The sequence below is a fragment of the Ilyonectria robusta genome (assembly GCF_021365365.1).
Source record: "Ilyonectria robusta strain PMI_751 chromosome Unknown BGZ61scaffold_10, whole genome shotgun sequence".
Lineage (NCBI taxonomy): Eukaryota > Fungi > Ascomycota > Sordariomycetes > Hypocreales > Nectriaceae > Ilyonectria > Ilyonectria robusta.
This window is the reverse complement of record NW_025764444.1, coordinates 242,433-264,850: the sequence shown is the minus strand read 5'-3', so window position 1 is coordinate 264,850 and position 22,418 is coordinate 242,433. Positions and strand designations below refer to the sequence as shown.

At 49.1% G+C, this 22,418-nt stretch overlaps 9 protein-coding genes across 9 annotated transcripts; 6 read left to right on the top strand and 3 right to left on the bottom strand.

Moving 5' to 3' along the window:
• Positions 1–314: 314 nt before the first annotated feature.
• Positions 315–1,394, top strand: BGZ61DRAFT_308229 (ankyrin repeat-containing domain protein; the record flags this gene model as incomplete). The annotated part of the gene is made up of 2 exons (XM_046238769.1): positions 315–582; positions 952–1,394. Coding segments are annotated over 2 exons (711 nt in total), but the record flags the coding sequence as incomplete, so codon positions are not given.
• A 617-nt stretch (positions 1,395–2,011) lies between these two features.
• BGZ61DRAFT_478047 (general substrate transporter) lies at positions 2,012–2,941 on the bottom strand (the record flags this gene model as incomplete). The annotated part of the gene is made up of 1 exon (XM_046248966.1): positions 2,012–2,941. The coding sequence occupies one exon, from the start codon at positions 2,939–2,941 to the stop codon at positions 2,012–2,014; it is 930 nt and encodes a 309-aa protein (XP_046104067.1).
• A 2,509-nt stretch (positions 2,942–5,450) lies between these two features.
• On the top strand, positions 5,451–7,007 carry BGZ61DRAFT_493982 (7-dehydrocholesterol reductase; the record flags this gene model as incomplete). Its single annotated transcript, XM_046250727.1, has 4 exons — positions 5,451–5,976; positions 6,046–6,106; positions 6,344–6,666; positions 6,772–7,007. 4 exons carry the CDS (start codon positions 5,451–5,453, stop codon positions 7,005–7,007), a joined length of 1,146 nt encoding a protein of 381 aa, XP_046104066.1.
• Positions 7,008–7,789: 782 nt separating this feature from the next.
• BGZ61DRAFT_451903 (uncharacterized protein) lies at positions 7,790–8,929 on the top strand. Its single transcript, XM_046245882.1, has one exon. The coding sequence runs from the start codon at positions 7,819–7,821 to the stop codon at positions 8,716–8,718; it is 900 nt and encodes a 299-aa protein (XP_046104065.1). The 5' UTR covers positions 7,790–7,818; the 3' UTR covers positions 8,719–8,929.
• Positions 8,930–10,502: 1,573 nt separating this feature from the next.
• Positions 10,503–12,191, top strand: BGZ61DRAFT_517927 (cytochrome P450; the record flags this gene model as incomplete). Its single annotated transcript, XM_046252346.1, has 3 exons — positions 10,503–10,829; positions 10,921–11,229; positions 11,277–12,191. 3 exons carry the CDS (start codon positions 10,503–10,505, stop codon positions 12,189–12,191), a joined length of 1,551 nt encoding a protein of 516 aa, XP_046104064.1.
• A 550-nt stretch (positions 12,192–12,741) lies between these two features.
• BGZ61DRAFT_420330 (Alpha/Beta hydrolase protein) lies at positions 12,742–14,174 on the top strand. The gene is made up of 2 exons (XM_046243482.1): positions 12,742–13,916; positions 13,970–14,174. The coding sequence occupies exons 1-2, from the start codon at positions 12,903–12,905 to the stop codon at positions 14,042–14,044; spliced, it is 1,089 nt and encodes a 362-aa protein (XP_046104063.1). The 5' UTR covers positions 12,742–12,902; the 3' UTR covers positions 14,045–14,174.
• Positions 14,153–16,961, bottom strand: BGZ61DRAFT_493979 (heterokaryon incompatibility protein-domain-containing protein; the record flags this gene model as incomplete). The annotated part of the gene is made up of 2 exons (XM_046250726.1): positions 14,153–16,685; positions 16,945–16,961. The coding sequence occupies 2 exons, from the start codon at positions 16,959–16,961 to the stop codon at positions 14,153–14,155; spliced, it is 2,550 nt and encodes an 849-aa protein (XP_046104062.1).
• Positions 16,962–18,610: 1,649 nt separating this feature from the next.
• On the top strand, positions 18,611–19,760 carry BGZ61DRAFT_451898 (signal transduction histidine kinase). The gene is made up of 2 exons (XM_046245881.1): positions 18,611–19,071; positions 19,212–19,760. The coding sequence occupies exons 1-2, from the start codon at positions 18,893–18,895 to the stop codon at positions 19,480–19,482; spliced, it is 450 nt and encodes a 149-aa protein (XP_046104061.1). The 5' UTR covers positions 18,611–18,892; the 3' UTR covers positions 19,483–19,760.
• Positions 19,761–20,093: 333 nt separating this feature from the next.
• BGZ61DRAFT_451896 (uncharacterized protein) lies at positions 20,094–21,931 on the bottom strand. Its single transcript, XM_046245880.1, has 4 exons — positions 21,252–21,931; positions 20,832–21,192; positions 20,460–20,719; positions 20,094–20,404 (listed from the first exon to the last, which is right to left on the bottom strand). The coding sequence occupies exons 1-4, from the start codon at positions 21,896–21,898 to the stop codon at positions 20,122–20,124; spliced, it is 1,551 nt and encodes a 516-aa protein (XP_046104060.1). The 5' UTR covers positions 21,899–21,931; the 3' UTR covers positions 20,094–20,121.
• Positions 21,932–22,418: the final 487 nt, after the last annotated feature.

The window sequence follows — 22,418 nt, the reverse complement described above, 5'->3', positions numbered from 1 at the left end:
CTACCAGCCTTCGGCAACGCTTGGCTCGTATGCCTTTTCTCGATTACTGTGCCCGGGCCTGGGGACACCATGTCAGACAATTTCAAGAAGTATTGTGGGATGAACTGGTAACTGTTTTGTGTAGTCCACCGCTATGCGTGAGTGCCTGGCAGGTGTTACACTATCGACGGCTTGAGGACGAGGAAGCTTCTGAGGAAGTCTTTTCACTACAATGTAGAAATCCACACGGGCTACATGTAGCAGCATTCTGGGGTTTCGCCGGGTTCATTACCCGATCATCGTGGAAGCTTCACGAGACGAACTTTTCACCAGTGGATTCTCATGGCTGGACCCCTCTGCACTGGGCCGCATCTCTGGGCAACGAGGAATCTGCAAATGGGCTTTTGAATCACGGGGTCAACATTAACGCGTCAGACGCCAATAGTTGGACGCCACTGACGTTCGCAGTCGTCAAGGGTCATTTCAACGTTGTCAAGCTTTTATTAAGTCGTGGAGCTGACCGGAATACTCAAGACACGCTGAAACTATCACCAGAACGATGGGCGTCCATCTGCTCGCACGACGACATACTCCAGCTGCTTCGTGAAACCGGAGAACCGCCAGTCACTGACAAGGCCAAGATTTGGCGTCAGCAGGAGAAAATAACCTGGAAGGTATCGATGGAGCGTTTGGAGACCTCTATGAACCCCGGAGAGCTTGATGGTGCTCTCTCCCAGTGCGAAAGAAAGGTAGAAGAGCGTGGAACTTTGGAGCAAAAGCCAATTGAGACAAATAACCCGCCCGAGATTTGGGGTACCATGGTCAAGATGGACTACTACCATTGGGGAGGCGACCAATCAAGAGTGGGCGTGAGCATCAGTCTTCGAAAACGAATACTGGAGTTGGCTATCCTCCAGGAAAAGCTATCCATCATCAAGCTAGTTGTTCAGAATGACACGCGCATTGGGAAAGACCTTCCTCGGGGCACAGTTGGCAGACTTGGCCGAACGTGCTTGCACACGGCTGCATATGGGACGAGTCCGAGCATTGCAGCATTTCTGCTTCAGTCAGGGGCAGATGGGAGTATTCGAGATGAGATGGGCCGCATTCCCTTGCATCTTGCAGCGGCCTATGGGTCACTGGAAGTGGTTCAAGTCATGATCGAGGCACCGAATGTGGATGTCAATGCCAGAGACGAAATGGGCAGAACCCCGATTCACTGGTGCTGCGCACTAGGAGGATGGAAACAGAGGGAGAAACGATCCGAAGAGAATATCAAGATTTGCCGGCTGCTGTTATCCAAAGGGGCGTCGCTCTCTGCGGTCGATGACAACGGACACACGGCATTGCACTATGCAATTGTCCTCCGGGATGAGGAAGTCATAAGGCTCTGCTTGGATCATGGCCTCCAATTAGGTCACAAGAACAAAAAGGGGGAATCGCCGCTGGATATTTTCACCAACGACACCTACTATGACTCACTTGGACACTCTTATGGCAATGTGTGGGACCGACCCTACTGGGTTCAGAAGTACATTTGGTGGCCGTCAAAAGAGCAAACTATGTCAGCTCTACACGTCGTCGAGCCGTATATTAGCAGCGAAATGGAGATTGCGCCAGAAGTTAAGAAGCTTCTTCATGAAGCAAGAGAGTATTCTCTTATTAACAAGAGCTAGAGGCTAGTAACCCAGGGGCCGAGGCAAGCTATGCTCGAGGCTACGAGGTAGGCTTAGGGGAGGAAAGAGTAACGGCCAAGGCGAGATACTTACGCAGCAGGGAAAAGCACTGAATGTAGCTAAAAAATTGGTTATTCAGCTATGGAGGAGGGAGGTTTTATCTGGCCAGATATAGCCAAGGACAAGTCGGACTCGACCAGATCTACCCTAAATGCTGGAGTTATTCTAGATAAGCAACATGGGTGAAAGAGAGTAAGATTAACATAACAAGATATAACATTTCAAACCACTCTGCCCACTACCTTGCACAAATCCCTAACCCCGCCAGCCATTCAAAAACCTCCTTGTTGTATAAGCTAATAAGCCAACCGCCTCTCCACAGCGAGATCAGGAAGTTGTTTTCCTCCCTTGTTTTCGCAATGCTGGGCGCTTTCTGGCTCCTTTGAGACAATGAATTTAGTAGCCGGATCCTCCAACGAGCCGTGGTTGAGGTGGTCGCTGAACAATTCGTCCATCTGCTCAAGGGTTCTCCCCTTCGTTTCTGGGTAGAACAAAATGTAGCATACCATAGCGACCAGATTAAATACGAAGAAAACATAGAAATAACTAAACCCGAGACGAGTTAGAGCTGCAGGGGTAAATTGTGCAAAAACCAGATTGATTGTCCAGTTTGAAAAAACCGAGATTGCATTCCCAAGAGCCCGAACCTCAACAGGGAAAATCTCTGCAGGATAGACCCAGCTTGTAATACCAAGAGGGGTATAGAAAAAGCTGAAGAGGAAATTCATCGCCACCATACTCCTCAATTGGTTGATGTTGTTTTCGTTCAAGTACTGTGCTTGTACTGCATTGATAAGAATTGTAGCAGCACGGCCAGCAGCAGAAATGATCAGAGGCTTCACACGACCAATGCGATCCAGGATCCAGAGGCCGAAAGAGCAGTAAAGGATTGACAAGACGCCGCCAATTCCAATAATGAGGAGAGACTCTTGAGTGGTGATGCCGAGGATACCGTAAATACGTGGCCCGAAATAGTTGATGACGTTAATACCCGACAGTGCTGCAAAACTTTGGATGCCACAACCCAAGAGCAACCGCCGGCGCCATGAGCGCTTCGTGATGATGGATTTCCATGACACGTCACCTAGCGCATGGTCGTTTTGAATGGCATCCTGGATCACCCGCAGTTCTTGATCAATGCCTTCTTGATCGGCCTGATTTCGGAGAATATTCAACGCATCTCGGGCGTCATTGTATCGGCCCTTCTCCACTAACGCGAACCCCATACTTTTGAAGGGCTTATTCGCGAAGTGGGAGCCACGGACGCGAATGCTGGTGTGCTGGGTAAGAAGGTCTCCCCCGAAACGTCATGACCGGGGCTGGGCTACAATCACAGCTTCTCTCGAGATATTCTACCTAGCCGTTGTTATTCTACAGAGCCGACCGAAAGCCCCCTCTGTGTCGTCGAACTCCCAGGCTCTTAGCTCCAACTTCCAGTCCTTTTGCGCGATGAGCATCTTGTCGATGGTGTCTGGCGGATTCAAATCGTCCATGACGTTCTGGGCCGTCGTGCCCTACGCAGTCTCTTTAACAGCGTCGACCGCCTACCGGACTCTCCGGAACACGACCGTGCAGTACAAGCACAAGCAGGTGTACACCATGTTCTACCGCAGCTGCGACACGCTGGACGACCTGAGCAAGTCCTTCTTGTCCGCCCAAGCCATGGCCCGGTTGACCAGGAACGCACTGGAGGAATTAAAGCGAGTATCCTACGTCAGCTAACCCCAACACGAGTTTTGAACCTAATAGTATTTACTGGCCAGGACTTACCGGTGATGCTTTTTATGCGTAAGATTAAAGAGAAAGGGAACGTGAAACAGAAGGTGCTGCCAGTACATGCAGGTGTCGCTGAACAACACGAAGAAGGGAAATTGTGCCACTTCATACCACCATGACACGTGGCCTTTGCCGAACTCGTACAGTTTTGAATGTCCGCGAATCTGAGCCACGAATATCGGTACAGTGAGAATATTCGAAAGGAGAAGAGTGGTTAAGGAGTCTTTTATTTCACGGCGGATTTGGTGCCTGTGAAACTTGGGATGTTGCTTGGAAGATTTGTCGAAATTCTGATGATAACATAGCGTGCCAAACAAGATGAAGAAGAAAGAGCTCGATAGCCTGAAACCTGGTATTAGCGATGCATATTTTGCAAAATAGTCTAGAGCATTCAGTACCATGTGATGAAGAAGGCACTCAGTCCTTGACGGTACATACTTCGCCTTTCCCAGAAATCTGGATTCGACAGAGCCTGACAAATACTTTCGCTCTATCTATGCGACGCTAACCCCGGCCGTGTTCGGAGACCAGTGGAGGCAGAGAGCAGAGGAGGGGCTTGAAGTTTTGAACAGAGCAACGACTCTAACCAGTCGTGAAGTAATTCGTATGTGTCATCAAGGAGGATAGGATCCAGCCAGTCCAAAATGAAGTCCATGTTAAAATAGCGTTGCTTTTCTCAGCTCAAGTCCGATTGAGATTTCACGACTGAACACATTCATTACTAAAGGCGATTTATAGATCGTCAAAAGGTCAATCGGACGGCCAAGCATCGGAACCATCTGCTTGAGCTGCAGTACAAGCTTTAGTACACCCGATCTGCTCCATGTGCCGTTGGACAAACATTGGGCATTACGCAATCCGACACAATCTCCTATTAGAGGCGCTGTCTCGGACCTGTGGCGTGCTGAGCACACGTCGGAAGCGAAGAGAAGCAAAAAAGCCAAGTGTAACAAACCATGAGCGTCACATTGCATTGATACGATCCCCCCTCGTCAGCCCTGATGCTCACGAATAGTCACCCTGCACGGCTCCAATAGAAGCTGCCTGAGTAAGCCGCGTCCATACTTGGTTGAAGTCTGTTAGTCGCCTCGAGTGATGCCATCAGAAGTTAATAAAGAAGGAAATAAATTGATCAAACCACATTGGTAATCGTCCTCTTACATCTCAAAAACCAGCTACCACGGGTCTGCGGCCAGCAGTAGGTATGGCAAGTTAGTCGATGAGACACGTGTCATGAATACGCACGTACTTAATAGCGGTGTAGGATGATTGTCACACCTGGTGAGACGGTCCACAACGCATCGGTAAATTGTATCGTCGTTATTCTACCTAAGGATATGTAACATAACACAATCAGGAAGATATTCCAGCCATATATAAAATATTACACACCGCCAAGAATGATTTCCGATGAGAACACAAAGCTAACATTCTCGTGTGTAGCACAGCGTGAGTTATCGTCGGCGGTGAGAAAAATGCCGTTGCATATTTCACCGCAGGATTGGAGGTTGAACATGATTGCTCCACGTGGCAGATTCCGGTTACATGGACGAAGAGGGTTTATTTTTACACGGCTTAATTACCGAGATTTTGCATGATACAGGCCAATACAATGACGAAAAGATGCCTAAAATATAGCCATGCCTGACAGTTCTATCGGCGAATCATGGCAAACCTACGACAGGAAAGCTAGAATTTAAGTAGGGATACTTGCCCTGTTTAACAGTGCATTTGGTCACAGATGACGAGAGAATAACGGCAGGCAGGAAGCGGGAATGTGGTACATGTTATTGTAGACCAGGTTAGTCGTGTGTCACTTGAGTGATGGCGATACAGTTTGTTGGGGAATCCGATGGTACATTGGCATAAAGCCAGCAAACCGCCCTTATTTTGTCCACCTAGTGAAATTACTCACAGTAGTTCAACAGCTGCCACCCAAATCCCTCAGAACCGCCCAGCATGTACGAGCGACGGGCGACCAAGAAAAACGACATCGTCTTTGACGAAGTCACAAGCTTCGTCTTGATCAGTACGAGCCCGCCGTTCCTTCTTTTTTACTGGATTACTTATCACTACTTCGATGCATCAATCGCCTCTGCAGCTTCCGAATTGCTTTCGAACAATCCATTCGACTTCTTCTTCTCCCGTATCCCGCAATTAACAAAGGCCTCAGTCTTAGCTTACTCGCTTTGGATCATCATCCAAGCCTTGCTCCATGTGTATGTGCCGGGGCAACTGCATATTGCCCCACGGACCCCCGGCGGAAGACAGCTCAGATATAAGTTAAATGGGCTGCGGGTTTGGATACTTTCGGTTGGAGGTGCGGCAATGCTATGCTACAATGACATCCTTGACCCTGCGTTCATTGCTATTCATTGGGGTGATTTGCTCATGGCGGCCAATGCATATGCTCTGATTTTGGTCCTCACTTTCTGGATCAAAGCTCGGATTAAGCCTGACCACCAAGGCGATACCCTCATTACAGGTGAGTACCTCATATGCAATGGCACTTCTTCGGTGTCACGAGGCTACGGCTTATTCATATCTGGTTCAGGAAACTTTTTCTATGATCTCTACAATGGCGGAGAGCTTCATCCGCGTATCGGGGAATTCATGTTTCCCGATCCTTAGCAACATGACGGGATGAAGAAATTAACCTCTGGCACGCAGAGACCTGTCGTTCGCAGCTTTGCAGTATCGGACTCACGGCTTCGTCACAAATTCCATGATTCTAGCTGTGGCTTTCCGCATGATAATTGTTGCAGAGTACTTCTACTTTGAGAATTGGTAATGACGCCAGCTATTCGCTCATTATATCCCTAGCCGATTTAAATTGCTAACCACTCACACAGGTTCTTCGACACACTTGACGGTGCGCATGAACGATTCAGCTTTTATAACATTTACGGATTCACCGCAATGATGCCACAGATCTGGACCCTGCAGACGCAATACTTTGCGCATCACCCCGTCACGCTCTCTGGGCCCGCTGTCATCCCTGCCATTGTTCTGTTTTCTACAGGTTGGACTTTGAATCACACCGTGAATCGTCAGAAGAATCTTGTTCGGGCAACGAGAGGCGATTGCACGATCTGGGGCCAGAAACCTCGCTGCATCGTGGCCAAATACAAGACCGCCGACGGCAAGACGCACCAGACGCTTCTTTTGTGCTCAGGTACGTGGATATGGAGTCTCTTTTTTTCCCTTCTTACGGATTTTACATCTGCTTTCTTCCCGAGTTTGTGTTTGTACTTGCCTTGATTAACCAACATTCGTACAGGTTGGTGGGGTCGAGTTAGACATGCTAACTATGTCGGGTCTGCTTTGTATACATGGGCATCGTGTGCCATTTGTGGGACTGGCAGCCTATTCCCGTATGCGGAAGCCATACTTGTAACTGTCACCGTGATTCACCGCTGCTTCAGGGACGAGGGTAGATGCCAGACGAAATATGGCAAGGCGTGGGATGAGTATTGCGACTTGGTTCGATGGAGGTTGATCCCGGGGGTATTCTAGCCCCTCATCCGTTGTGTACCTAAACAAGATGTATACCATATTTTCATGGAAGATGTTGTTCAAAGCATAAAAGAATACGTGGAGCAAGCAAGAAAGGGCAAGGAAACGTCCGAAACCACAGCGTATAACAAGTTCCAATACTTGTTCTCAAACTTGCGATATAAATATCCCGATTTAGTTCGCGTTTAAAAACCAATCAAGACGCCTCAAGGACGCCTTAGAGAGAGAGGTGTCGGAATTGATATCCTGACCTTAATCAGATGGATGGTCTGATAATCCTGGCCGGTCCGGATAACCGGCAACAATATCATCGATGTGAACACTATTGCATTGGAAGCCTAGAGCTCCCAGTGGAGCCTGCAATCACATCCTACAATCACATGTACTCAAGTCAGCCACTCAGGTTGAAACTCGATACATGCCAGCACAGCGTTCTTTTCGCCTAACTCTGCCAGTTTTGGCTTGGCGAGCTCACTAAACTGCTTTTGTCAACAGGCTAGTCGCCCTGCTTAGCTGGCTACAGATAAAAACATGTCTCTACGGATAGGAAAGCCGAGCTGATTAGTGTGGCTTGGCGCTATTGAGGTCTTAGACTGACTAGTGCGTGATGAGCTGAGGGAAGTGTTGCGCCAGGTTCAAAAGGGAACGCACCACAATGCAGAGCTGGTAATGTACCCTGTGTGCCGGAACAGAAGGCATTTCGGAAATGTTATTAAAAGCGCACCTCGCGCCCGGCCCCGAAACCCCTGGCTGCCCTTGCCTTGAATCAAGCAGCCAAAGGAGATAAAAACGCTTCCTCCCTCTTAGACGCATGTCTGCTCGAAATCATCACACCACTATGCGGTCCTACGCTTTCCTCTCCGTTCTTCTCCTCTGTGGAGTAGCAATAGCCCTACCGGGGGGCTGTGGTGGAAAGCTGGGAATTCTCAACGTCACGTCACCGGACTACACCGGCCTCGTGTGGACGTGTGCCGGCATCAACCCAGGTTATCGTTCGCTCTACGCGTCAGGACAGAACTACCTCTACGCCGCCGAGACCAAGGCCAACGTATCTGCCTGTGCAAACTTTTGCGGCGGATTCGGCGGAATGAATGGCGCCGTCTTCTACACCAACAAGACCTGCGCGTGCTGGCAGTATGGAGACCCCGTCACGAGTCCCTCGGCAGCCGATTCCAGCTCTGCCAATGCCACCTACATCGACTTTTACGAGACGGGCCCCCTATACCGACCGGCTGAGCCTCAGCACTGGGGTCTTTTTACTTGTCCCGCAGGGGCGTGGTCGATACACGGGACCTATCCGACTTGCTATCCGCTGAATTTCAAACCTGCCGGGCCACCGCTGGTCAAGCTAGGAGATCAGGGCTCAGCCTGTGGGGGTATCTGCACGAGGGACTACAACGCTCACTTTGCCGTCTTGGAAAACTGGGGAAACTGCAGCTGCTATGGGAGCCTTGGTGGCCTCCGAGTCGCCTACAATTATACATCACCATACCAGCTGATAGATATTTACGATTTTGTATCCCATACCACCAGCGCCACAAAGACAACCACCACTAAAAAGCGAACTTCAACCAAGAAGACAACCACCGCCAAGAAGACAACTACCACAAAGAAGCCAACAACCACCAAGAAGGCAACCACTACGAAAAAGACCACTACAAAAAAGTCAACGACAACTAAAAAGTCAACGACCACCAAGAAGCCAACATGAACATCAACCACTGTTAATTCCACCAAAAAACATAGGCTACACCAGACGTACTTCCTCAGCCATCGCTCTAACCACCCCTACCATTACCGATACCGCGGAAAATTTTCAACAGTAACGAAATGACGAGAATAAGTAGTCGTGTTGTGTGAATAGGTGGCCTCCTTTGTATAATGATTCATAGCGGGCTTCTCAAAGAATACAACAATCTTGCATGGGTTTATTACGTATTTAAGTAGCATCACTTCCCTCTAGTCCCTCTAGTGTATATTGCCCGTCCACCTCCCAAGAGGTACACTACCCTACCTAGTGTCGAGCTCTACTACGTCACTAAGCCTCCCACCCCAGGTGTGTCGTACTCACTAAATGCGGCGGGCGTCTAGGTCGTGTGTATCCTTGGAGCCCATGTTGCCGTCCGAGCCTCTTCTTGGGCTACACAATATCAGAGCTAGAGGCCGAGTCCCGGGTCTTAAGGCAGGCTGCGAGAAGCACCTGGGCATCACAGGACCGTGGCTCCAGTGCAGGGTGGTAGAAGACCTCAACATAGCACGTCCGCCGGCGAGGATATGTAGACTATGACGGTGATGGTCTCCGCCGGGCTAGGGCCGAGAGCGGTTGTCCGACGCTCGGCGTCTGATCTGGTATCTCACCAAGCCCCGTATCTTCTATTAGTGTTCGTTGCAGGCTTGACTCTCCCGAATTAAAGGCTTTTCATTGTCAGATTCCATGCCGGAGGAGGCCAGATGATGGGATTAGCCAGGAAACTTGGCGGCTTCACATTTGACACGGACCATAATTTCACCTATGAGAATAGTCAGCCCCGACACTATTTCAGCATGTCAACGTGCCTTATTGACATGCTGAAATTGTGCGGCGCAACTCTAAAGAACCCTAGTCTGAATATCAACTCCACGCCCTTCTCCAACAACTACCACTTCCAGTACAAATGAGCATCCTCACCTCAACCGATGAGCCACTTTACAACTCCCAGAAACTTAAGTTTAACATTGTATGCTACTTTTGGCACCTATTCGTTCTTGAGGGCTTACAAAATTGTTTAAGGAAGAGTCTGTTCTGATTGAGCCACTCCCACGTATAATATGAGACTTGACAGTGATTCTGCGGAAATAAACAGACTGAAAGGGCTGGTCGGATTTGGAGTATTATTTTATTGTCCTCGAACATAATATCTTCGCTTCGCCCATTGACATATTGTCCAAACCTGCCATTCAGGGTAAACTGTTCCGGAAAGTTGATGGACCTGGGAATACGTCCAACGTCTCTGGCCAAGTCGCGGGCATTTGACTCGGATAGAGACTCTTCCAATCCTGCTTCCGACCGTCCTGCTCGTTCTTCCGACTTTTCCATCCCCGCTCCCGATGCCTCTGTCCTGCTTCCGACCCTCTCGCCCTTTGTCCCGTTACCTTAGTCGTACTGCCAAGCCTGTATTTGAAATGTGACCAGATTATTGGCCAAGATTCCTCCTGCGGAATGCGGGGTTACAACCACTAGACATTATTAAGCGTCTTAAATCCAGCCAAGTGGATCTAACTCGGGTAGATTTCATTCTCATTTGCTACTTCGGGTACCACCTTGGGGGCCTCCGTGATTACCCCAGCTTTCGGGAATAGGGATGATCCTCGAGCTGAGACGGGTACCTCTGGACAGATCAGATCATAATCCCATCAACATAAAGAGCCCTGTCCAAGCTTGAATTCTCACAGGCAGCACACGTCTAAAGCTCTCCAGAGATCATCACCCCAGCCACAGCTCAGTCGCAAGCAACCATGACGTTCTACAAGCCTGGCAATGCGGAGATCATCTCAACACTCTCCACCTCTTCTACAGTCGTTATCTTTGTGTGCGCCATTATTACCGTTAGCCTTCTCCGAAACAAGTTTCGATCGGGCCTAAGAAACATCCCGGGTCCGACACTCGCTGCCTACACAGCTCTTTGGCGATGGCACGATGTACGCAAAGGCCAGGCACACCAGACGGCTATAAACCTCCATAGGAAATACGGGCCGCTTGTTCGGATTGGCCCGAACCATGTCTCCGTTTCTGATCCTCGAGAAATCAAGAAGATTTATGGTCTCAAGTCCGGCTACACCAAGGTACGACGAACACCATCACCCGCATTTTAACCTACCAGATTCTAACGCATCTTAGACTGGGTTTTATCCCATTCAATCTATTACTTGGAAGGGAAAGCCCGAAGTAAATCTTTTCGGGACTCGAGACGAGGCTTACCACCGTGAAATGAAAAAGCCGATTGCCAATGCATTTAGTCTGACCACACTTCTAACGAACGAGCCCGCGGTTGACTCCTGCACCAACCTCCTGATTGACAAACTTGTCAAGTTTTCAGATGAGAAAAATCTAATTGATCTGGGAGAATGGATTCAGTTTTACACCTTTGATGTCGTGGGGGAGCTTACCTTTGCAAAGAAGTTGGGTTTCTTGGAGACGGGAGGCGATGTCGATGGCATGATCGAAACCATTGAGGGAATCCTGGTAAGATGAGAGCATACCCATTCCGGACTTTGCTAATCATGCCGTAGACGTATGCCAGCCAAATTGGCCAAATCCCCGTTTGGCACAACTTCTTACTCGGCAACCCGCTTCTCCCTTACCTCATTCCATCGATGGAAAACTGGAACCAAGTCCTTACATTTACCTTGAAAGCGGTTAATTCTGTGCTGGGAGTCGATGGCGATACTGGAGGTAGCCTCAAGAAAGGCGGAGAGCTCGACGTTGAGGCTCTAGATCAACGGGGCGACATGCTGAGCAAGTGGTATTCTGTCAAGCTGGCGACACCGGAAAGGATGTCAACTCGTGACATTGTTGTACACCTCAGCACCAATGTTTTCGCCGGATCGGATACGACTGCCATCGCCATTCGAGCTGTGCTTTACCATTTGCTCAAAAATCCGGACAAGATGCAAAAGGTCGTCAGGGAAATCGACACTGCGGCTGCCGAGGGAAAGCTCAGCCAGCCAATTTCCTTCAAAGAGTCGACAAACCATCTACCATACATGCAGGCTGCAATCAAGGAAGGTATTAGGATTCACCCATCAGTCGGTTTGCTTCTTGAACGCCACGTGCCCCAAGGCGGCTCTGTCATTTGCGGAAAGCATATTGCTGAGGGCACAATTGTCGGAATAAATGCATGGGTCACTCAGCATGACCAAGACGTCTTCCCAAACCCAGACGCCTTTCAGCCAGAGAGATGGATTGATGCTTCCGAGGAGGAGTTGAAGATTATGGAGCAGTCCTTCTTCGCTTTTGGCGCTGGAACGCGCACCTGCATTGGGAGACACATCGCCGTGATGGAGATGGCAAAAATCATTCCCGAGCTTCTAAAGACGTTTGAGATATCACTGGCGGATCCCGGCTCGGAGTGGAAGACGAAGAATATCTGGTTCGTGCAACAAGAAGGGCTTGTTTGCAACTTGAAGAGGAGGGTGAAATCATGAGTTTGGTAGTTAGGAGGGGGCATTATCGCAGCACCAAACTAACAGTTAATCGTTTCGTCGCCCAATCTACCACAAGTGTCATGATGATCGATGTTCAACTTTTCTCCATCATTGCAGCGCTTTGTGTCTACATATATATCCTCACGAAATAGACAAGATTCGGCGCACTTCTTCAGATGATCTGCGGTGTAGGGTAAGTCGAACCCGCGGTCTGTTGCGCATTCCCCCAGAGAAGTAGTACAGCAGGGAGAGAGGGTCCTTTCCGTTCTCCAATCATGCTTAGCTACGGATTCGAAACAAATGTCCTTGAATATTTTTGTGTGAGTAATTCCGTTAGCGAGATCCAGACACTGAGGTCATTTGTATTCAAAATTTTAAGCCTACTCAGTAGTTGGTTTGTTCCTCTTCATCCTCATTAGGGAGGTGCATCAATCTGCTACTTATTCGGTCCGTTATTCTTCCGATCTGGTTCGACTGTGTGCTGATGTAGGCCACTGGGCTGAGAGATAATACGAGACGGATAACCGGCTGTCCTTCAATCTAGGACCTAACAGGACGTACGGTACCTTTGTCGCCCCACTGTAGGACACGATCCCAGAATGGCTGGTGCTTGAGGGTGATTTATCACGGATTGCACATGTCTATTTAAAAGGTGAAACAATTCCTCTTGTTTAACTCTTGTCCTTGACCTGTACAAGACTCAAATGCAAAATGGCTACTGATAGCAACAACCTGATACGCCGCCCGCTTCCACCGGGCTTCACGGATCACACGTTCCAGTCCAAGAGCGGCGTGGAGCTCAGCGTGCGAGTCTGGCCGGCTGATCCAGCTCCCACAAAGCCGGCGCCCTTTGTCGTCTGGACTCACGGCGGTGCGTACATGGGCGGACACCACTTTCTTCCTCTCTCTTGGCTGGGACCTGGCTTCATTCAGCGCGGATATCATCTCGTGTCACACAATTATCGCCTCGGACCGCAGGCTCGACTCGACGATGAGCTGGACGATTGTCTCGAAGCTGTAGCATGGTGTCGCTCCAACTTACCCGACGTCCTGGGGAGTGGCCTCGTCGATGTTGACCGCTATGTCGTCTGTGGCGATTCCTCTGGCGGCACTCTCACTGGCCTTATGGGCCATCATTTAAACCCGCCTCCCAAGGCCGTCATCGACGTTTACGGCATTGTTGATTTTTTGGCCCCCGACACCAAGAAGAAGCTCTTCGGCGTCCCCAAGTCCGACAAAGACCTGTCGCCGTGGGAAGGCGAGTTCTCCGCCGAAGAACTGGACGCATTCCTCAGCGACCGCGAACCGGCCAACCTCATCACAGACGCACTAGACTGGGACGAACAGGACCTGATGCCCGACGACGATCTTTCAGCGTATCTCAAGACCGAGTTCCGGTATACTAAGCGCATCCGTCTTCAGGCGGCAATGCAGTTGTGGAGAGCCATGCAGCGGCCGCCTCGGTCACTGTTGAGAGCCGTGTTCCACGAAGACGACTTTACCGACGATGATGCTTTGAATAAATTCATCGAGTCCATGAGCCCTTTGCGCCTTCTTGAAGCTAAGACCTTGTATCCGCCAACCGCCTTCCTGCACGGAACAGGCGACTTCAATGTCGAGGTGGAGCAGAGTTATATGTTCGCCAAGAAATTGAAGGAGATGGGTGTACCAGTCGTTGAGTGCTATGAGCCCGGCGAGACACATGGCTTTGACGACAAGTATACGGTGAGTGAAGTATGGCAGCTGAAAGTAGAGTGAAGCTACTAACTATACCTTAGGGTCCTGAGATTCCCGGCTGGGATCTATATATCCAGCCCATCCTCGACTTCATCGATGAGCATGTTGACAAGTAAATGATTCCCGAGAATAACGCGAGAATATAAAAGCGTGAGTCCAATTGATTAGACGTGATCAGTGAAACATAGCAGAGGAGGATATATATCAGAGGGAAAGCCAACTGTCTATTCAATTGCGTAATTCTCCAAGGCCATTTCCCTTGCCCATTGTGTCAAATGTGTTGCATAGGGGCGTCCTGCGCGTAATGGCATTGCGCCCATCTCTACCAACCCAACAAGCTTCCACCGAATAGAATTCTCCGCCGTCCGCCCCGATCTTCTTAATAGCAAGTGGTGGAAGCATCCGGGAACAAAAACAAGTCGGTCTCCCTTCGCTGCATCGCCTACTCTCAAGAAACCTACCTTTCGAAATGAACCGTCGTCGCTATATACCATCGTTTTGTTGCTCTTCCTGACCAGGTGAAACCCAATATCAAAGCGGATTTTGATCAAGCCGGAGGTGGCCGAGATCAACTCGTTCTCAGTATCGTTGAGCATAGAGAAGGAAATCTCGCTCAACATGGTGCTGATTGTTTCCAGATACTGCGCTACATCTCTCTTAGTGTGGTCCGGAAGAACGAGCCTTTTCACAAAGTTACCTTGCCACGGCGATGATTCCAGCATGTCCAGATCTGTCGAAGAAATGGTATTCACTCTACCGATGGATTTCCCGGTAAGATGAAGCGTTTTACCACCCTCCGTGAACTCGAAATTCGTTGTAGCCGGTTCGTTTTTCACGCGACTAGCAAAGTCATACGCCCTTTCATTGACCTTCCTGGACCAGTTCGGTACCCAGGACGGCATCGTCGCATCTTTATCGTCTCCGCAATTCGCAACGTCGAGGAAGGATAGACTCCCTGTTTCTTTGGCAAGATATCCCGCTATCGCAGTAAAGAAATCTGCCCGAGAGAGTTGTTTTCCCGCGTTACCTGCTACGGCATCAATGACCTTTCCATAACCAGCCACATGGTAGATAGGTCGGGGAATGGCCCAATGCCTAGCCCAGACATCATAGTCTCTTCCCCAAGAAGAGCACAGACAGGAAAGGCGGATGTGGTTTATTTTGGCGGAGATAGTAGACGTACTCAAGGAATTCTTCTGCGCTAAGATAGCCAGGTAAGTTGCAGGATTGCTGATGGTTTCCACCAATTTAGCCATCCTGCTGGCGCTGACAGTTGTGGCACCCCCTGCAATGCCTAGCACGGCGAATAGTCTATCCCGATCGTCACCGGATTTGAAATGGCCAGAGGTTCTGAGCAAGATGCGATGAAGTCTTTGGGGAAAAGGCTGCTCGTGGAACTGAGGTACATCGGTGCTTTTCCTTCTAATCGTGCCTAATGCCCCAGCAAGAAAAGTCCCCCGGTCCTGGAAAGATGAATAGCGAAAGTCCTTAATTGTAGCCAAAATTCGTTGGCTAAGTCGAAAATCTTCTTGGAGAGCTTTGTCCTCGCTGCATTCCTCTCTTATCAAATGATGAACAACCTCGAAGTCCTCAATGTCGCATGTGCTGCGACCACATTGCAACTGAACGCGCCCAGTTGCCAGGGCTACTTCTTGGATCACCCATAATCTCTCCCACCAGCCTCTTCTGGCGACTTCGCGCAAACCCGAAAGCCATTCTGGAGAGCGTTCATCATCCTCGCGACCGTTACAACAGCGTCTTCTGACGACTTCGCACAAACCCGAAAGCCATTCTGGAAAGCGTTCATCATCCTCGCGACGGAGACACCAGCCAAATAAAAGTCGCCACCCGCCCAGAGCCTGGATATAATTGAAGGCTGCTTGGATCTGACGTCGGTGTTCACAGTCAAAGTTGTCCTGCAACGATGACTTGGCGCATATGTATTCCTTCTCGGGGTCATGGTGACCGCCGAGCCATACCACGACTGGTGAAGAATTGGCATATAACCAGTCCATGTGCTGGATCTGCGCAGTCTTTTCCTCCTCGTTGTCCTGATTAATACACAAGGCATCAACCCACAGTGTTCGGACACACTTTTCTTGTCGGAGGTATCGCAATGCAAGTTCCAGGTTGGTTGTCACTTGCAGTGTCTCGAAGTTGAAAATGTCTTTCCTTGTCTGGTGCTCGAAATGACTGGTCATGAACCTAGATACCAAGACCCGGGGCTTCGTTTCTATAACCTCCACCGAGAGCCTCCATCCCTTTGTGAGGAGATTAAGAACTCCCATTCCGGATAACATTGATAATAGAGCGACCCACACATGTCGAGAAATGGTCACTGGTACCCAATTTGGTGGTTCGGCGGGGAGAGATAAGAGAAGCCGCCAAATGAGTACAGCTTGGACAGACCAAGCGAGGGTCCATAAGAGGGTAACATAGGGTTTTGTTGCCGTATATATGACTCCAGACTTCTGTAGGACAGGCTCGGCGACACCTTTCGGTAAAGGCCCAGCTAATATTCCCGACGTCGGATGGGATGAAGGGTCGAAAGGTGCGATACGAACTGGTTTTGTGCTTGACTTGTCGCCCCACTGGTAGGAAAGTGCCTCGTAGTGAGTTTGGACCCTGGTCGATCGTGTTTCAAGCACGCATTGTATCTCATCAAGGAATATCCCGGGAAGAAGATGCACGACACGATACTCAGTAGCTGAAATAGGATGGAACAGAACTTGGCGGGTATCTGCCTGAGCTGTATTCCTGGTGTCACTCATTTTGCTGATTATTTGGCAATTGCAGTGCCACGCTCAGATCGAAGTAACCAAGCACATCTCTTTTTTGAAGCGTTTGAAAAATATTTGTGGATGAGGAATTTATTTTCCTGGCTTGAATGTGTGCGCGTTGACCTTGTCAAGACGTTGATGTGCATTTTGCAATAGTGGCGGTGGCTGTGCCGTGGGCATGTAGGCAACCAGTCTCTGCCACATCGCAATGCATAGTTAATACGACAGTGTCTGACAATCGAGTGATAGACATAATTGGAGGATATCTTGTTGAGCGATGCAGCTGACGTGCAGCAAAATAACCAAACTGTATCAATGGTGGAGAAATTGTAGTAAGCCGTGTATGCCTTGCACTTCTATTCAGCCTTGACGTGCCTGTTTTAGGAGCATCTGCATCTGGTCCTCGCTTCTAGTTGGTATTTTGTTCTTACATGAGGACGGTGTTGTGCGTTCTTGTTTGACTTCAGTGGGTGATCATGAAATGCCCGTGCCTGTTGCTTTTATACTACATTATATCAGACAGCCTGATCGGGACTGTCGAAATCTAGTCTGTTACTGAGATGACGATCTTACGATATCTGGAACGGCTTCTAGACCGGCCGCCAGGAATCCGGTCTGGACCAAGTCTCAGAGCCGCAGCAGGCCGGTCTTCCGGTCTCAGACCTCCGGGCCCGAGAGACCTCCGGACCTCGGGCCCGGAGGCCACCCGAGGCCGGCTTCATCATCGTCTGCAAGACCGATCCTAGCCCTTCAATAGATGGATAAATCAAGCGATTCCATCGTCACAAAAGCTGTCCTACCCAATCCATCCTTTGTCTGATACATTAAAGAGCTGCGACCCTGCCATAGTGATGTGCCATTGACCTGAACTGTCTGGTGCCTCGAGGTTTCTGTTGCAGAATGAGTTCCATTGAACTGCCGCGTTCCTGGAGGTCATTGATACCGTTGAAAGGGAGGCATACATGTCACAGTCCATACAGCCTTAGTGTGGATATCCACAGTTTGCCGTGTAGTTTGTTTTGACAGATGCAATTTGCATGCAACGAACAACTTGCCGGTCTCATTTATGTCCCGCTGTAATTCCTCCCGTCTGTCGCATGCCCGATTCTTGCCCCGTCTGCGGACTTCATGCTCGAAAGGATCAACGAGAGTACGACTGCAACTAGGAAACCCCTTTTTGTCCACACGTGAGAGGCGTCAAGTCTTATCTATTTCGCACGTCCGTCCCGTACTGACTCGACTACCTTGACTCAGGGCCCAAAGTTGCCACCAAACCGAACCGAAACAGACGAAACAGACTCCACAGTCTCTGACGTACCTAGTCTTGAGCCCGATTCTGGAAACCCTACGACACGTGCTCATAAATAGGCGTACAAGTACCCCGTAATTGGCATGCAAAATTTGATGTTGTGCAGTACGGATTCATCATGGCTCCAGGATGCCTAAGTTTAAGGGGCGGATCCATTGAGCCCCCGACTGCTGTTTGCGTCCGCCGCACGTGTGCGTCTGGCTAGTCGACGGTATCAGAGTTCCCGATGCTTAGCTTCGCAATTATACCCACTTTCGAGATGATGGACTGCGTACTATATCATTTCAGTATTAGCCTCGTGGCCGCGCAAGCGATCCGAAGCGTGTGGTGTCATTTAAAGTCTGGGACTATTTTTCTGCCGGGGCAACACTTCTTCAGCCATATTTAAATGTGGAGATATCATATGTGAGTCTCATATTGATCTCTACTAGTGGCTGTCAAGATTTGCAACTAGTGATGCCCTAATGCAAGAATGGGTCGACTTGCTTCTGTGGCGAACTTAGCGTCTCACTGATGCGCGCCGCTTATCATCTTGGTGTAGCTCTAGAACGTTCACCGCCAACATCAAGTTACATTAGTAGCTAGCCGAGCCCGTCGGTGAGACTGCACTCATCCTGTCATGCACTAGAGCACATTGAGAGCAAGGAATGCGGCTATATGTACCATCTACCCGCCTGCAGACTTCTGAGCCTCCGTCCCACCTATCACCTTCTCAACCCACAGTCACTCTCGCCGTTTCTTATCAGCTTCTTCTTTGCCGCATCTTCAGCAAGTAACTTGGATGGTCACTCGGATTCATCTGCTCTCTGGCTTCCCTTCCACACCCGGCCCCGTTGCAGCATTTCTACTCGAAACACTCACAACCGCATATCATCATGAGGCCAGATGAGAATAAGCTTGGACCGATCCGTGCAGCTGGCCATGTCATTAACGTGGATACCTTTGCACAAATACTCCAAATGGATGACACTCCTGAGCACGAGTTCAGCGGCGCGATTGTTTTCGACTTTCTGGCCCAAACAGAACAGTCTTTTCAGTCTTTAAATAGATATCTGTAAGTCTAGACACGCTATTAGTTCAAGGGACATCTTTTGCAACTCAAAATGTCATATTGTTGAGATGACTCGACCCTGTATCGCCTGGCAGTATTTGCTTTCGGAAAACTGACTGAGTATCTCTTCGCGTTCTTGACAGGGAAGAATCAGATCTCCACAGCCTTGCGTCTCTCGGAAGTTTCATGAAAGGGTCCGGAGAAATGTTGGGCTTGATGAAATTTCAAGAGAGCTGCAAGCAACTTGAACGGTATGGAAAACAGTTGGATGACGACGAAGTTTCTAAGCTGGATGAAGAGTTCTGCCTAGATCAAATTCGGGAACTCTCTGGTCGCCTCAAGACGGATTTCGCTGAGGTTGAAGGGCCTTTGAGAGCATACTACTCCCAGTTTCGTTGGCAAGGGGATCACTAGTTAATAATGTCGCGGTTGCTAATGGCGATTGATAATCGCGAGCGAGCTACAGCCTGATTTTGAGTCCATAATCAACCTACAATTAGAAAAGAGATGAAGGTTATCGTCGAACACGATATAGAGTGTATATACCAGCTCAGTTGACTACGTTAGGAGTACTCTATTTACTCCATATTCTTACCCATGTTGGACGACTCAGGTTTTTCGAATCCTTCTTGTTTTAATTTTCCATAGGGTACATAGGTCAGAAAAGCTCCTCACCGAGGCATATTGCTTGATGCGAAAGATGATGTGTGAGGGGGGGGAACGAATTTAACTTCTGTCTGCTCCCTCAAGGTGTGCAAGTTGCCGGCACAAAGTAAAAAAACACACAGTTTTATACACAATTCGAGTATTTTCTACCCAATGCCGCCAAAATGACCAAATATCAAGCTGTTCAACTCGAAGAAGATAAAACCCGTATGAATATATAAGTCATACCAGGTTTAACTTTTCCAAGTAAAAGAAACTTGATATTTGGAAAAGGTAGTAAGTAGTATTTGGTAGAAAATACTTGAATTATAGATAAAACTGTATTTTTTCGACCTTATGCCGCAACTTGCTCACCTTGAGGGAGCAGACAGAAGTTAGATTAGCTCCTCACTTTCCAGTATATGCCATATTTGCCACAACCCGCGCCGCAATATCACGCCCTTTGCCTCGGCTTCGAACCGTCACACCAAGCTGTCTTGCAGTCTCTCGCATAGAAATGCTCGCCTCGCTACCGTCTGCTACCTTGAGGATTGCTTGCGCAATACTGTCAACTGTCCAGCCTGGACTCGTCTGCCGACAAGCCCAAACGCCAACACCGATTGTCTCTGCAAGTGCAGCAAAGCCATATAAATCGGCCCATTGAGGTAAAATGATCTGAGGAACTCCAGCACTTATATTTATTAGCGGTGTCACATTGTTGCTCCAACGCGTGGTTTAAAACTCACACAATCGCTTCATGGTAGCAATTCGATCCTCCATGGTGGACTGAGGCGACGATGTACCCTGTCTCCAATAGAGACGAGGGGTCCACGGTCAGCCATTCCTCCATTCTGAGTCGCCCGTTATCTAGGTGTGGCTTGAGTGCTGACAAGTAATCGTTGGAGTAGTTTCCGAATTTTTTGAATTTCCATAGGATCTGGACATTAGTCTTGTCGAGCACAACTGCGATAGCCTCGGTCATTATCGTTGCTTGGGTCTGTGTCCACTGAGAATCGATTAATTAGTTACTTCCATCAAGACATTGCTTTATGTAATTAACGTGTCGACGTAAATATGTAGTAAATGTTTGTTTGTTGCGGGCCATAATATTGACTCACAATGACACTGCTTCCGAGGTTGATAAGTATGGTTGGACCTTTCGTCAACCAGTCAACCATATGAGAATCTTGCTCGATGGCTGGCGCAGCTGACAATACCATCGGTCCAGCGCAGGTAACATTCGGCGGGATGAAATCGACAGGAATAGTTGCGCCTTCCGTCGTCATGGTTATCCAAGGAACGTCCTGACGGTACATTTTATAAAAGTTGATGGGGTCCAGAAGGCCTTTCTCCCTGAGCATGGCCTTTTTAGCGTTGAGGCCCGGCATGACCAGCACGCTGTAGATGAATCGCATGTTGAGATATATGTTTTCGGGGATATTCCGCCAGGGGACTGGGAACGAAAAACCGGAGGCAACACTAAATTCAGATTAACTGGAAGCCTCGTCACCTATAATCCTGTGCGGGACACCGCTTACGCTGGATACTTCCAAAACATGCTACCATGTGGTTGATCTGCGAGAAAATTGTCGATCACCGTGTTTGGCGTGACGATGGCATGGTGTCGATTGTTATCACGCGTCGCGTCAATTGCTGGACGGAAAAGTGTGTCCAGGACTACGACAGCTGGGTCGACCTCATGAATGATAGCGGTGAGCTCTTCGTAGACTGCCATGTGATCCTCAACAGTCCAGGGCGATATCCAAATCTGCATGTCTTTGCATAAATGCGCTATGCCAGCGGCGCCAGGTGGGTGAGGGATATTGAGAATGGTTTTGCCGGCAGCGGCGATTGCATCGCTGTAGGATGGGCTCTTCATCTCGTGAAAAATCACATCTTGGGCCTCCGCCGTCTTGGTGCGTGCAAAGGCCGAAATTCTCTGCAGTTTCTTGCCGAGCTTGGGGAAAGATGCGAAATGTACTTCGATGTCGGGATGATTCTCCAACAATGAAGATGCTGTCGCAACGTGGACATTTGACAGGCCAGGCTCAAAGTTGACTAAAAACAACACCGTCTTGTTTCTGCCCTGGACGTAAGGAGGATGATCTGGGACATCTCCCTGCGGAAAGAAAACTGCGACGAGTGCAATCAGCACAGCGATGGCGAGTAGGATGCGCCTGTACATATCATAAACAGCACAATGATGAGCTAATTGGGAGATGTGTGAAGGTGCAGGGTGAATTGAATGAACCCTTCGAGGGGTTTTATTGTGGGCTAGCCCAACCCCGATATTGAGATCGTTCGCAGTAACTCTATTATAGTCAGCGAAAATTGCAATACTTCTTAGCGCCATTCGAGCTCTAATCCCCCCCTCACTGTTTCAGAGTCCGAGGAGGAGAGACGTGCACTACGTAAAAAGCTCTGTGTTTGGATCGGATAAGTTACTGGGTTGCTAGGCAGCCTGTCCTATCGTGCTGACGTCACCCGCTAGTGCTTACTGGAACTCCACGTATATTAAACGGTGTGTAGGGTTTCTCTGGGCTAAAGATTGCTCCCTCTGCTGATGTTTGTGTATCGGCAGATTTACGATGGCTGGCATTACTCCATTGCCTGACTAACGATTCTACCATTCAAGCTCACCACAGGTAGTATCCCGATTGAATTTTGGAGGGAAAAGTTGGACATATAAATTGAGGCGCTGCATT

Excerpts from the sequence above, each read along its gene's own strand:
- BGZ61DRAFT_451903 (XM_046245882.1), top strand. The coding sequence starts at position 7,819 with ATGTCTGCTCGAAATCATCACACCACTATGCGGTCCTACGCTTTCCTC.
- BGZ61DRAFT_451898 (XM_046245881.1), top strand. The coding sequence starts at position 18,893 with ATGAGGCCAGATGAGAATAAGCTTGGACCGATCCGTGCAGCTGGCCAT. Across the intron at positions 19,072-19,211 it reads CAGTCTTTAAATAGATATCT|GGAAGAATCAGATCTCCACA; the intron begins GTAAGTCTAGAC and ends CGTTCTTGACAG.
- BGZ61DRAFT_451896 (XM_046245880.1), bottom strand. The coding sequence starts at position 21,898 with ATGTACAGGCGCATCCTACTCGCCATCGCTGTGCTGATTGCACTCGTC. Across the intron at positions 20,720-20,831 it reads ACCTCGGAAGCAGTGTCATT|TGGACACAGACCCAAGCAAC; the intron begins GTGAGTCAATAT and ends ATCGATTCTCAG. Across the intron at positions 20,405-20,459 it reads TGCTACCATGAAGCGATTGT|TGCTGGAGTTCCTCAGATCA; the intron begins GTGAGTTTTAAA and ends AATAAATATAAG.
- BGZ61DRAFT_420330 (XM_046243482.1), top strand. The coding sequence starts at position 12,903 with ATGGCTACTGATAGCAACAACCTGATACGCCGCCCGCTTCCACCGGGC. Across the intron at positions 13,917-13,969 it reads GCTTTGACGACAAGTATACG|GGTCCTGAGATTCCCGGCTG; the intron begins GTGAGTGAAGTA and ends ACTATACCTTAG.